Genomic DNA, 14,736 nt, shown 5'->3' with positions numbered 1-14,736 from the left:
CCCAATTCAATGTTCCTCCCTCTATGCCAGAGTTAACTTATTTGCTTCCTTGTAACTTTTCAATACCTACTTCACTGGGTTGTTGTGATCACATAAATAATGCACTGGAAAGTACTTCAGAAAGTATAAAAGGGCTAAGCAGCAAGTTGTGGAAACAGAAGGTTTTAAAGTTCCCATACCTGTCAGTTCCCCTCATTGTTTTATTGTAATCAAATGATATAGAATGAAGGCAATGAAATGAAGGTGGCTTCCTGGATCTTCAGTCAAAATACATAGAAGAGGGACCTTTCCATGAATATTTTGAGACACAGGGAAGACAAAGAGTGGATTCTGGATAGAATAGATACACGAGCATATCAAACCAATCTAAGCACTGGTAAATAAGACCAGTTATTCATTTACTTGACAACTCAAAACACAGAGATACCCACGAAATTCCCTACCTTAAATCGAATGTACTTTAGAAGGTCAAATTCTTTGGCATACGTCCTGAAATACTCCAGGACCTGGGAGTTGTGCATGAAGTTAGGATAGTGATCTGGGATGGGGTAGTCACTGAAGCACATCATCTCCTTAGAAGTGTTGATGACCACTGACTTGTAAATACTGGCCCTCCCTTCTTCAGGTTCTTCCTGCAGTAAGTAAAAAGCATTCATGGCAACTTGAGAATTAAGGTCATGGTTTATAAACAGCCAACAAACATTTGAAAATGTTTTCTGAAAGAAATGCCAATTTAAAAAGTCCCGGGCTTCCCTGGTGGCGCAATGGTTGAGAGTCTGCCTGCCGATGCAGGGGACACAGGTTCGTGTCCCGGTCTGGGAAGATCCCACATGCCGCGGAACAGCTGGGCCCGTGAGCCATGGCCACTAGGCCTGCGTGTCCGGAGCCTGTGCTCCGCAACGGGAGAGACCACAACAGTGAGAGGCCCGCGTACAGCAAAAAAAAAAAGAAAAAAGTCCCTTCCCCACAACCCTTCACATCTCCCAGTATTTGTGCCCTCGTGCAGTCTCTTCCCCTTGAATCTAAGTTGTCTTTATGACTTGCTTTTGACCAACAGCATGCAGTTGGGATGTTACTGAATGGCTTCCAAGACTAAGTGATAAGTAGTCTTGCAGTTTCTGCCTGAGTCTCTTAGAAAGCTTGCTGTGGTGGAAGTCAGCAGCCACGTAAGAAGTCCAGCTACCCTGAGACCACCATCCTGTGAGGAAGCCTGAGCTAGCCACATGAAGAGCATGTTTGGGATAGAGAGATGTGCAGCCAGCCCCCAGAAGGTCTAGTTATCCCAACTGATGTTCTAAATATGTGAGCAGGGAGGTCATAGCACACATCCAGGCCCAGCTGTCACCTGATTGCCATGACGTAAGACTCCAAGTAAGAACTCCCCATCTGAGTCTTTTAAATAGTATATATATTTCAAAGCCTTGAGAAGTTTCAAGGGTTTCATACACTTGCCACATTGTTCTCCAGGAAACACTGTACTAACTTACATTCTGTCCACTAAGTGTTCCCATTTTACCTCGTTTTTACTAATTACAAAGACAATTACTCAGTGTTAGCAAAAATGAGGTGAAATGAGATCTTAGTACAATATTTTCTGGACAGCAATGTGACAAGAATATGAAACCCTTGCAACTTAGCCTTTTAAAGAAAGATTCAGCATTGTAGACAAAGATTTATGTTTAAGGATGTGAATGACAGCATTATTTATAACATAAAAATGAAATAAGCTAAATGCTGCAATATTGTGATTTATAAGAAATATATATTTGGTTATCCAGATGGTCAAAATATATTCTCATATATGGTCTTTTTCCACAGTTCCTGGCTCAGAGCTCCCAATACTCTCCTAATTTCCTAACTGTTGAGAGTGATACAAGTGTCTATTGTTATGTTAATATGGTGACCTTTAGAAAGCAACTAAGGTTGTGGGCTGGTTACCAACGGAGCAAACACTGTGATTAGAGGGTTGTAACTTTTAGTTGCCTATCCCCTGACCTCTGGGGAGGCGACAGGGGCTGGAAGTTGAATCAATAGCCAATGCCCAATGATTTAATCAATCATGCCTATGTCATAAAGTCTCCATAAAAACCCAAAAGAGTGGGGTTCAGGGAGCTCCCAGGATGGTGAACCGAAGAGACTAGGGGAGAGCGGTGTGCCTGGAGAGGGCATGGAAGCTCAGTGTCCTTTTCCCTATGTATCTCTTTCATTTGCCTGTTCCTAAATTATATTCTTTTATAACAAACCAGTTACCTAGTGAGTAAATGGGTTTCCTGTATTCTGTAGCTGCTCTAGCAAATTAATCAAACCCAATGGGGGAGGGGTTCGTGGGAATTTCTGATTTATACTCGGTTGATCAGAAGTATAGGTAACAACCTGGACTTGAGAATGGCAACTGAAGTCCAAATCCCAGGAGGGGGTTGTTGGAACCTCCAATCTGTAGGTGGTTGTTCAGAAGCCCAGGTAATAACCAGGGCTTATGACTGGTGTCTGAAGTGGAGTCGAGGGTGAAGTCTTGTAGGACTGAGCCCTCAATCTGTGGAATCTGACGCTGTCTCTGTGTAGATAGGGATCACAATTGAGTTGAATTCTTGGACATCCTGCTAGTGTTTGAGAATTGTTTGCTGGTGTCTGAGGACCACCCGCCACCCACATACACACACTGGAATTGGTCTCAGAACCATTTAATGCCCAACAAAATACACTGTCATTTGAGAACCACTGCTCCAGATCCTTGCTACCTAAAGTACGATCTGTGGACTAGCAGCAGGGGCATCACTTGGAAGATTGTTAGAAATGCAGAATCTTAGGCCCCATCCCAGACCTACTGAATTGGAATCTGCCTTTTAACAAAATCTTCAAGTGATTCAGATGCATCTGAAAGCTGAGAAGCATTGCTCTAGCTGATATCAAACCCCAGTTCACTGTTCTTTCCCCAGCAAGGTTAACTTCTTTGCTTCCTCAAAAACTTCTAATAACTACCTCATGGGGGTGTTGTAGTGATCACATAAAATAGCGCCATATCTACCCAGATTGTTATGTTAGCCTCTCACTGAGATATCATAAATGATGACTTTTCAACTCTACTAGAATTTTTTAAAATTGTTTTGATTATGGAAAATTACCTTAACCAATTTGGACCCCCTCTTCTCTTTTTATTCCAGAAAAAGATATATGGATGTTACTGAACATTGAATGGCCACAAAGGAGAGTGTTCCTTGGTTTTGCCCACATTAGAGATGATTTTCCTCCCATTTTTAGAGAAGAATTTTTCAGTTTCAGAATCCTGAATAGATCATTCCCATTTCTCTGCCCCATACTTCAAGATCTCATTCCCTTTGGCTGCTAATAATGTTTCTACAGGTCTCTTCTAATCTATCCTACCTATTTCAACCAAAGTATTCTTTCTAGGGTATGGTTGTATCTCTGCCCCAATTAAAATTTTAGATGCTGCCCCATTTTCTCTAGTGTATATTTTTCAGCTTAGGATTCAAAGACCTCCATAATGTCTTAGAGTCTATTCTTTATCTCCCCAACTAGATTGTAGGCCCCTTGACTTGTATTCATGCTCTTTCCCACAGCATATAAAATTATAAATAGCACGTAGTAGATATTTAATAGATGTACATTGAATTATACTGAGAAAGGTACATATAGAAAAAGGAAATAAATTTCACAAAATGCATAACAAACTAATGAAATACATCAAAATTTATTACAAAAACAGTTGAATAAGATATTTTTATCTTATTCACAAAAATTTGCTGTAAGGAAAATTGCAAAATAATATAAAATCAAATGCATAGATATATTCATTTTATAGTATTTAAAATATCTATTAATTAGAAACCACTTAAAATGCCCCCCTCCCCCAATAGGAAAAGGGTTTAGTAAATTATGGTATCTCAATATGATGAAGAATTTACCTTCTACACCACTCCTTAAGTATCCTGCTAAATTCAAAGCAGATCCTGTCAACCCACTGCTTAATGGGCTCTACTGATTCCATTTGGAAAAGCAAATTTCTTATTTTGAAACTCAGTATATTTCACAATCTATCCCAATCCACCTTTGTATCTTCACTTAGTGCTCTCCTCAATTAATTTCAAGCTTCTGAGTCATTAAATTGTTGTTGAAACATTCCAGACTCTTTCACAACTTTAAACTTTTGTAACAGTATAGTACTGCTTCTTCATTTGGAAAATTCCTATCTATCATTCAAGAGTCACATCAAATGTCACTTCTTTGGAGAAATATTTCTTGTTCTCTCCACTGAGTTAAATGCCCCATTCAACCTCCAAGCTGCCAAAACTCTCTGCTCAGATTGCCATCAAGGCAAATTAGAACACGCGATATTCTGCATTTGTTTCTATGACTGTGAGGTACCTGAAAGTAGGATTTGTGTCTTACTTTTTGCACCTCTGTCATCAAGACAGTACCTCATACATGGTGGATGCTTAATAAATGCTTTGAAATGAATTAATGAGTGAATTATAGTGATTGAATTTGGAGATACTTAAAACTATGATTTTGAAATCTGTATAGGAACACTGAAAATGGCCTATAACTTTAAGTGGAAAAAGTAATATTACAAAATTAAGGTCACATTCTAATCACCAAATATATAATATTATGTATGCCTAGGGCAATTGTATACCTATGTCTACCCATATTTATATAATTACACATTGTATAATCTCTCCCCTGTTATATGAGTATATTTTAATTATTTTAAATCAATAAAACTTCAAAGTAGGAAAAACAAATTGATTTATTAAGGAGGTAGGATTTTTTCTTTTATTTTTGTAGAAATGTTGTTTATACTACAACTTGATGATAAAAAACTTCAACAAACTAGGAATAGAGGGAAACATCTTCAATTTAATAAGGAACATCTACAAAATACCTGCAGCTAACAGCATACTTAATAGTGAGAAAATGGACAATTTCCCTCCCATAAAATTGAGAACAAGGCAAGGATATCCTCTCTTACAACTTCTATTCAACACTGCACTAGAAATCCTAACTAATGTAATAAGATAAGAAAGGAAATAAAAGTATACAGATTGGGAAGGAATAAATAAAATGATTTTTTTTACAGATGATATGACTGTCTGTGTAGAAAATCTCAAAGATTTAAAAATAAAAATTTCTGGAACTGATAAGCAATTATAGCAGGGTTGCAAGATACAAGGTTAATATACAAAAGTCACTTACTTTCCTATATACCAGAAATGAAAAATTGGACTTTGAAATTAAAAAAACAGTACCATTTATAATAACACTCCCCCCAAATTAAGTGCTTAGGTAAAAATCTAACAAAATATGTATGAGACTTATATGCAGATACCATAAAACACAGAAGAAGAAAAACAAAGATATGAATAAATGGAAAGATATGCTGTGCTCATAGATTGGAAGACTCAGTATTGTTAAGATGTCAGTTTTCCCAACTTGATCTGTAGATTCAACACAATCCCAATCAACATCTAAGCTAGCTATTTTGTAGATATTGACAAACTGATTCTAAAATTTATGTGGAAAGAAAAAAAGGCCTAGAATAGCCAACTTTGTCCTTACGTGTGGACTGTGACTAGTGACTTTCTTGCAAAGAGTATAGTATGACAAGGGAGAAAAAAAGGAGCAACTTTAAAGTGGCAAACCCTGATAAACACCATCTCAAGCCAGGTCATCAAGGTTAACATCAATCGGTGTGATAAGTTTGATAGTGTGTACCATTGATACGATGTGATGAGAACAGCACCCTACCTCTAAGGCCTTCCTCCCCAAAATTCATAACCCCAGTCTAACCATGATGAAAACATCAGACAAATCCCAGCTGAGGGACATTTTATAAAATACCTAACCAGTAATCCTCAAAACTGTCAGAGTCATCAAAAACAAGGAAAGTCTGAGAAATTGTCACATCCAAGAGGAGCCTAAGGAGACATGACAACTACATGCATCGTGGTGTTCTGGATGGGAACACCTGGAACAGGAAATGGCCGTTAGGGAAAAACCTAAGTAAATCTGAATAAAGCATGGACTTCAACTAATAATAATGTATCAATACTGGTTCATTAATTAGGACAAATGTAGCATACTAATGTAAGATATTAATAATATCTGGGCATGGGGTATATGGGAACTCTGTACTATCTTCCTAATAATTCTGTAAATCTAACACAGTTCTAAAATTCAAAGTTTACTTAAACATGTTGTTTGTACATAGCACGTTTTTTCAAAAAAAATTAAATTAATGAGTGGTAGGGTCCTTTTGGAACCAAGATGTTTGAGGGGGCAGGGGTAGACACATTCCTATCAAATTTGACTTCATTCATTCATTCAGTAGATATTTCTAAAGTCTCTCTGTAATAAAAACACTATATTAATGCTAAAAAATACAAGTCTGTCCCTGTTTTCCAAAGGTTCAAAATTTAGTACAAAGATTGGAGTCATGCTTTCCACAGCAGGTATGTTGGGGTCACTGAGCTAAATGAATCACAGATCTTACTCCTGTGACAATAATCATATATTTGTATTCTTTTTCAAGTAACTAAGACAACAAAGTGTTATTGTGTGTCAACAAAAACCTTCAAGCCCTTCTAAACACCTGATTGGACCCTACGTAGGGTTCATTACTGTCAACTCACCGCTTTACAAAAGAGAGTGAGGGCAGAGCAGTACTGGGTCAGTGAGTGGAAGAAGCAGCTTCTGCTCCTGCATTTTAGTTTTTCCTACCATCGGCGAATAATCTGCCCTCTAGAGATGTATCTTGATTCTATTTCCTGCCTAAGCACATGACTCGCATTGAGTAGGAAGTTCATATGAGAAAAGAGAGAACCAGGGACGTAGGGTAGTATAATTGGAACTGAAGGGACTGGAGGCAATAGTAAGGGCAGAAGAAAGGAGAAAAATGACTCCCCTTCAGTGGGAGGAGTGAGAACAGTGTGGATCTTCTGTTCCTTTGACAGACTCTCAGAATCCCGTGGGACAGAAGCTGTCTTAGGACTGTTGTTCTCAGCGTTGTACTCACACTGGACTCATCTGGGGAACTCTAAAATACTAATGCCTGGTCCTTACTCCCAGAGACCCTGTTTTTTTTGTTTTTTATTTTTTTTTCCGGTACGCGGGCCTCTCACTGTTGTGGCCTCTCCCGCTGCGGAACACAGGCTGCGGATGCGCAGGCTCAGCGGCCATGGCTCACGGGCCCAGCCGCTCCGCGGCATGTGGGATCTTCCCGAACCGGGGCACGAACCCGCGTCCCCTGCATCGGCAGGCGGACTCTCAACCACTGCGCCACCAGGGAAGCCCAGGGACCCTGTTTTAATTGCTCCTTCTCTAATGGGTAGACAAGGTTGAGATCTGCTGGTAAGAGGTCGTGTGGTGGCCCCGGAAAGCTCAGGGCACCAGAATTTATCCCATCCACCTCAGAAGTCTTTTCTCCACACATCCTTAGCTAAACTGCAGAATGCCTGAGGGCAGTGGCAGGAAGTTATATAACTCTGTGTCTCCACACCATCTAACAAAGTCTGAGCTTCAGAAATGTTTGTTCAATGAACTGTTATCGATTTTGTTTTCAACACGCAATGTGATCCTCATTTATCACCTGGGAAAGCTGGGGTAAAAGCTGAAGGGCAAAGGTTTCCATGTTGGCTGCACATTAGAAATAGCTAGTGGAGAGCTTTATTGACACCCCAGGCCAATAAAACCAGAATCTGGATGGACTGATATCAGTATTTGTTAAAGTTTGTTAAAGTTCCCCAGGTGATTGTTCAGTGTTGCAGCCAAAGCTGACAGCCACTGCTCTACAGTTACCCTCTTTTAAGTATTTTGTATCCATTCAGTTGTCTTTTTTTGGGGGGGGGGTTGATATTTAAGAATTAAACACCGATTCAACTAAGGGTGTTTATTACTTAATTTCATATTTTAAATTAAAATGTTCTAAATATGCCCATCTTACATTATATTGTATCCATGTGCTATCTTTGTATCACATATACACTTTAGAACCTCACTACGTGAACTGTAGTTATCAGATCAGTAGCATCAACATCACCTGGGGCTTTGCCTGAAATATAGAATCTTGGCACCACCCCAGATTAATGAATCGGAATGTACACTTCAGCAAAAGCTCCAGTGATTCATGTGCACATTAAAGTTGGAGAAGCACTGCTTTGGTATGCTTTAAGGATTTTTAAAATTCAGATTGACTAAAGAATATTAAAAATTATTTTCCAGCAATACATGCTCATTAAAACCTCAGCATTTCATAAGAGATTTATCATTTTAAGCTATTTCGTTCATAAAGTAATATTGCAGTATGAAAATTAAAGTGATATGTCTCACATTACTACCGACTTTTCACCATCAGTCTGGTCTAACTTTAATGAGGAGATCAAGAAGAAAGAAATTTATATTGAGTCCCTGAGACCTGTTACAAGAAAGAGAAAATGGAAGCCCTGAGTTGCCAGTGGCTTACTGGACACCCGGTAGCAATGGTGGCATTCCAAAGTGCTTGGGACGATCCTATATATGAAACCCCCAATGAATTACAGAAAATTTAGGGGAGGTAGGATGGGGGAGAGGAAGGCTCCAAATAACAAGCAAGGGGGTCACAGAAAAGCAGATCTGAGGCAATTCTTGAGGAAACCAGCATCAGCATGTAAAACATGTTTAATCTGCAATTAGGCTCCACAACTGTGTAACTGTGGAATATGTGAGAATGAAGGTCTCTATTTCACAAGCATTCTAAGCAGCCACCCAAGATATTTTGCTTCTCTAGGATTCATTTATAAAATGTAAATATATTTGGTGCCTAATATATGCCAGGCATCCCCCGTGGCTCTAGAAATATAGTGGTGTTTGTGTGTGCCTTTATAATATATGTAAAATGTATGTATGTTGTATATAATGTAATAGACACAGATGTGGTCTGTCTTAACAGCAGTCAGAGCATTATGATGAAATATAGCTTATTTATTTTCAAGAAAGCAGTTTATAAGGTGCTGAAGTTTTGCCAAGAGTATAATCAGAAAACACTCCAAATTGGGTCTTTAACAGAGAGGAAGTTTAAACCACTTTGGAAGTAAAACCTGATAATCAGGTAGGATGGTGGACCCTTCACTAATTTCATGCCTGGTCAGTAGTTGCCAGACCTGGCTAGGATGCTTACCAGACACCAAATGTGTGGGCCACACTCTAGGCCAACTGAATAATAACTGATGTTTAGCAATTATTGTGCCACTGTTATTAGTGATGACATGAGTATTCATTCACTTAATCGCCACAATAACTATGAAGTGGGTGCCAATATTATCTCCTTCTTAAAGATGACAACACAGAGGTACAGAGAGGGTTAATGGTTTTCCCCAAGGTCACAGTAGGATTTGAACCCAGACATGCTCTTAACCTCTACACCATGCTGTGGCTGGATTTCAAAAGTAAAATTTCCTATTTATTACAAAATATTAATTAACAGTCTTTTCAGCCATGCCCAAGACTGATTATGACCGAGGCATGCATGGTGTGCTAAGGAGTATCCACCCTAGATCCGAATAGGGACGATTGTCAAATAGAGTTAGTCCCCAAGACGGAGCCCAGATGCAAAACAACTGTACTGCTGTTCTACTAAGGAATGCTATGAACGAATGAAACCACTTTTAAGTAGCTGGCCAGCACCGTGTTCGTTTTGTGAAATATGAAACAAATCTGGACACCTTAATACCATTCACTGGCTTAAAAAGTGAGTTGAAAAGCAAACCCAATGGATGTTGCTTTGGAGATCAGTTAAGGAGGGTGATATTCTTTGACATATAATAAGCTTAACTATCATTTAAGTAAGAAGATACCTTAACTGTTAGTAACAAGTTGCAGGACTCGGTGTGCATATTAAAGCAACTCAACTTTAAAACTGAGTCTGTGCAAGGACAAGAAAACCCAGTTGCAGGTGCCCTCTGCCCTTCTCTGAAGACGGGACTACTGCTTTGATTTCTCAAGTGAAGGAAAAGTGCAAAGCAAGGAAGGCAGCCAGATTTTATATCCTATTCAAGCACTAGAATCATTAGAGAATTGTTTAAAGTAAAGAAGGAAGGAAGCAACGAAGGAAGGAAGGTAAGAAAGAAAAGAAAAAAAAACAGTAAGGTTAGAAGAGATTGAAAGGGGGGATTCCTGGAAGGAGTTGTAAGCAGTATTCTAGATCACTTACCGATGAACGCAGACCAAGAGCAACCACTTTACATGCCTGCCATTCTGCTACACCCCCCCACCAAGATTGTTACCCTTTTCTGGATAGCGGCAAAACTCATTACAGACAGTGCCCAACTTGTGATTTTTTGACTTTACAATGGTTCAAAAGCAATACACATTCCATAGAAACCACACTTCGAATTTTGAATTTTGATCTTTTCCTGGGTTAGCGATATTTTGTAACATACTCCGGTGATGCTGGGCAGTGGCAGCTTCCAGTCAGCTGGAAGGATCAGGAGGGTAAACAACTGATAGACTTACAACCATTCTGCACCCAAACAACCATTCTGTTTTTCATGTTCACTACAGCATTCAATAAATTACATGAGCTATTCGACACTTTATTATAAAATAGGCTTTGTGTGAGATGATTTTGCCTGTGTGTAGGCTAACGTAAGTGTTTTGAGCACGTTTAAGGTAGGCTAGGCTCAGCTATGGTGTGAGGTAGATTAGGTGCATTAAATACATTTGTAACAGGATATTTTCAATTTACGATGGGCTTATCAAGATGTAACCTCATTGTAAATCAAGGAAGATCTGTAAATGAAAATGATCTCTGTGCCATTTTCACAGACATCAGTAAAGGACAGAACGAGTGATACCTGCGTCCCATTTTGCTGCCAGCGTAGGGAAAGAGGAACCTGCATAGAACCTGAGGTGATGGCTGCTGAGAGGAGGTCAGCAGGTTGAAGTCTGGCAGGTTTAATCACTGTGAAGCCCATCATACTTCCTGACACGAGGTAAAATATCTTATGCACCTAGTTACAGCGAGAGTTCCAAGTATTAAGGAAAAAGATTTACCTGAAACCGCCACAGCCCTCCAATGTCATCAGTCCCTTCAAAGCAGACGGGCTCCAAGCCTTCTTCCAGGCAGCACTTGATAGATGTGAGCCCACTCACTCCTCCCCCAATCACAGCAATTCTTTTCTTGGTCATGGTCTCCAGAGATCTTCACCGGGCTGGGTCAGTGTAACCTGTCCTAAAGAAAGGATGACAAAAGACAGAAAGCACACATCAGTTAATACCTTTCAAAGAAGAGCTTGAACGTGGCATTTAGATAAATTCTGCAGCAGCAGGTGCCTTTGGGGAACCCAGATTCCAGTGTCCTCATGGACCACCGGGAACTACTACCTTGGATGGGTGAGCCCTGTGCCTGGAAGACCCAGAGCTGAGACCCAGAGCTGAGAGCTCTGCTGTGGTACCCGACCTCGCTGCCTTTGCCCCAACACTGGCAGATCCTTCAGCTGCGATCTGGAGGGCACTGCACTTTCAGCTCTTTGCAAAGAAATGTAAAACAACAAAGTACAAACAGCAGCAATAGCCAATGTGGAGGGGCTGTTCAGCTCCACCTCCTTTCAGCCAACACACCGGCCACTCAGCAGCGCCCATTACCCCCACAGAGGGGAGAAAACGTGGGCCAAACCTGCTCTGGGCAGAAATAATTAACCCTATGACCTCTCTGTTTTTCACCTGCAGTTGCCCGCACTCTCAGCTACTCTCAGGGGAGACCCTAGGGGCCGGAATCTCCATCACCCGCCCTTCCCATTCACTTTTAACTTCCTGGTGTTGTCTTATAGTGACAGACTCCTACTGGTGAAGGGAAACTGTCACCAACAACCCTGAAGCAAGTCTTGCTGAAAAGCTTAAGCGGAGAACATGTCTTTCAGGAGATCTGTCAGAACACATCCCGGGCCCTCGTCCACCTCTCCAAGCCAACCCCCAACCCCACAAATCGGATCTTTGGTTCCGTGCTACGGGAAGAAATTTACTTTAAAATACCCATGCACTGAGCTGGGTGCTGGGGTACAGTGGGGAGTGAGGGGATTAAATGTCCTACTTAAAGGAGCTTATAGTTTAGTAGAGAAGACTGATACACAAACAGATAATTTCAAAAAAATAAAAATACTGTAAAAAAGAACTTTCCTGACTCAGCTATCTGTGTGATTACAAACACACAGCTACCCGTGTGATTACACTTTTAAAATGTAACAAAATTTTCAAATTATTCGGAAAAGACCAATGTAATGGATATAGGATTTCATACACTAGGTCAGAATCAGGGCTTATTCAACCCAGGAGTCTATTTTGACAGCTGTAAGGGGTTCTGGGAGAGCTGGGTTGTGACAGATGCCATGCATCTTTGTGCACCTCATACTACTCCCTGAGTCAACCTTGCTGAAGATGATTTGATGCCAATAATTCCAGCATTGGGTTTTGACTTACTAACATCACCCCAAAAGTATCCTTCCCGGACCAATCACTATTTCTCAAGGGTTTACCTTATATGGTACAAAAGATACAATGGGAATGGACACATGTAATCCTCTCAGCAACCCCAAGAAGAACGTACTATCAACTACATCTTTTGCAAGTAAGTGGAAAGGCAGGAAGGTACACCTGGCAGTCTGGCTTCAATCACTATATATACTGCTCCTTTATGAGGATATTTTTACGTCTTTTTTAGCCACAAGTCCTTTGTCCATTTCTCAGCTCTCTATTGCATCCCCTTTCTTTGCCTAGCACCTGCCTTTACAGTTTACACTTTAGTTGAACTGCTTTTAGCTGTTGCCTTATTTCAACTACTTTAAAATGTGTTTAAAAATAGATCTTTGGTTTGGGAAATCATTTGGCTCCATCAGGAAGTCTCCTGTTCAAAATATGGTCTGAATTATATGAACACACACACACATGCACACACACACACACACACACACACGTAATCACACACACAGTGGGGAACACATGACATCAACATAGCCTAATGAGAGAATAAAGGAAAGAAGCTTAAGGATGGAGTTATATATATTTCTCAGTAATTAAAGTGTTTTTGTGTTTTGATGTGGTTCTGTCTTTTTGATATGGTTCTTATTATCAAAATGTCATTAATCTCTCAATAGTCATCTTAAGACAAGCTAATCAAAAAGTTCGTATTTTTCTTTAAAAAAAAAGCTACTATTTACTTTTGTTCTGGATTCTCTTCTCACTTTTCTCCAGAAATCCCTTATTTAACTAGTGTCCTCACCGTCAAATACCATGAAATAGAATGTCTTTTGTCACCAAATATCTTTTCTTCTGTCTAATGCTACTTTCTCGTAGAAAGAAAAAGCAGGGTTTTTTTTTTCCAGTTGCCTAAATGCCTCTCCCTTAAGATTTCAAAAATATTAACCTCTTGTCTTATCTCTCCCCAAGATTTATGGCAGCAGAAGGGCCACTGAATACTAAAGAACAAGAAGTTCTCATATAATCATCCTGTTTCTATTAGACCATGGGTTATTGGGTGTTGGAGAAGTTAGTGACTTCCTTTGAGTTAATGAGCTGCTGGACCACAAAAAGCCAATCTGAGTCTGAGGGAGATGATTGCAAGTCACCCAGAGATCCCAGAATCTGAGCTGGATGTAGGACCTGGATGGAATTTGGAGTTGTCTCCCTTGGGGTGGGGATGAGCATATCAGGAGAAGGATGAACACAGAATTCTAGTGGCTGGAGGGGTGTCAGACAATGCTAGCTCTTCATTAAAATCTGTTTTCCTCATATTACAGAATTATAGGACTGTAGCTGGGATGGGGCTGCCCAAATAGCAACAGTATTTCCCAGTTTCCCTTGCAGCTGCACGTGGCCATATGACTAAGTTCTCACTAAGTTCTGTCTAACCCATTTAAAAGGCAATGGTTTCCTGTAGCCTAGAATAATGATAACAGAGAGATGTTTGGGAACTATGTATTGAAGTAGGTCCACTATCAGATTGGGGCCCTAAATGACTGGATATTCTAGTCTGGATCTATTAATCTTGGACTCTTACATGAGAGATAAGTAAATTGTTATTTTGTTTATGCTATAGAATTTTTAATTTTGCTTTTTACAGCAGTTAAGACAACCCTAATTAATATTAGTATCAATATTATTTGGACCTGTAACTTTTTAGACTGATAACTTTCATAAAAGTTTTCAGTTATAAATGTGAACTTATATTATAATAGTACTTTTAAAAATAAAATTCTGAAGTGTTTTAATGCAACCCTTTTACATATTGGAAGTTTAACTTATAAATGAATTACTTGTAAACTGGATAATTCTGAATGTACTAGAGATGCCTAGTTATAGGAAAACTGATGAATACTTTTATAAACTGAATATTAATATCTCCCTACTGAATCGGTTTTAGAATTTCAGAACAATACAAGAATTACTTTTAAAACTTAGTATTTTAAAATATAATTTTAATGTTCTACTACTTTTTTTTAATAAACTTATTTATTTTATTTATTTATTTTTGGCTTTGTTGGGTCTTTGTCTCTGCACATGGGCTTTCTCTAGCTGCCGTGATTTGGGGCTACTCTTTGTTGCGGTGCGCAGGGTTCTCATTGCGGTGGCTTCCCTTGTAGTGGAGTACTGGCTCTAGGCACGTGGGCTTCAGTAGTTGCAGCACATGGGCTCAGTAGATGTGGCTTGCGGGCTCTAGAGCACAGGCTCAGTGGTTGTAGCACACAGGGC

At 39.7% G+C, this 14,736-nt stretch overlaps 1 protein-coding gene across 6 annotated transcripts in view; it reads right to left on the bottom strand.

Moving 5' to 3' along the window:
• The window catches only part of LOC132435987 (flavin-containing monooxygenase 5-like), a 29,319-nt gene extending 17,776 nt beyond the window's left edge, over nucleotides 1-11,543 (bottom strand). For 2 of the 6 annotated variants that reach the window (XR_009521698.1, XM_060028309.1), the window contains exons 1-3: nucleotides 11,377-11,537; nucleotides 11,047-11,224; nucleotides 444-632 (exon numbers count right to left, since the gene is read on the bottom strand). Coding sequence is in view for 4 of the 6 variants with exons in the window: in XM_060028309.1 (XP_059884292.1) it covers nucleotides 444-632; nucleotides 11,047-11,181 (324 nt within the window). In the remaining 2 variants the exon portion in view is untranslated. Of the gene's footprint in view, nucleotides 1-443; nucleotides 633-11,046; nucleotides 11,225-11,373 lie in introns of all 6 variants that reach the window. The other 4 variants (XR_009521697.1, XM_060028319.1, XM_060028327.1 and 1 more) reach the window with 4 other exon arrangements.
• Between the last annotated feature and the right edge of the window lie 3,193 nt (nucleotides 11,544-14,736).

Source organism: Delphinus delphis, chromosome 1 (genome assembly GCF_949987515.2).
Source record: "Delphinus delphis chromosome 1, mDelDel1.2, whole genome shotgun sequence".
NCBI lineage: Eukaryota > Metazoa > Chordata > Mammalia > Artiodactyla > Delphinidae > Delphinus > Delphinus delphis.
Note: the sequence above shows the minus strand (reverse complement) of the source record. Positions and strands in the feature narration are given on the sequence as shown.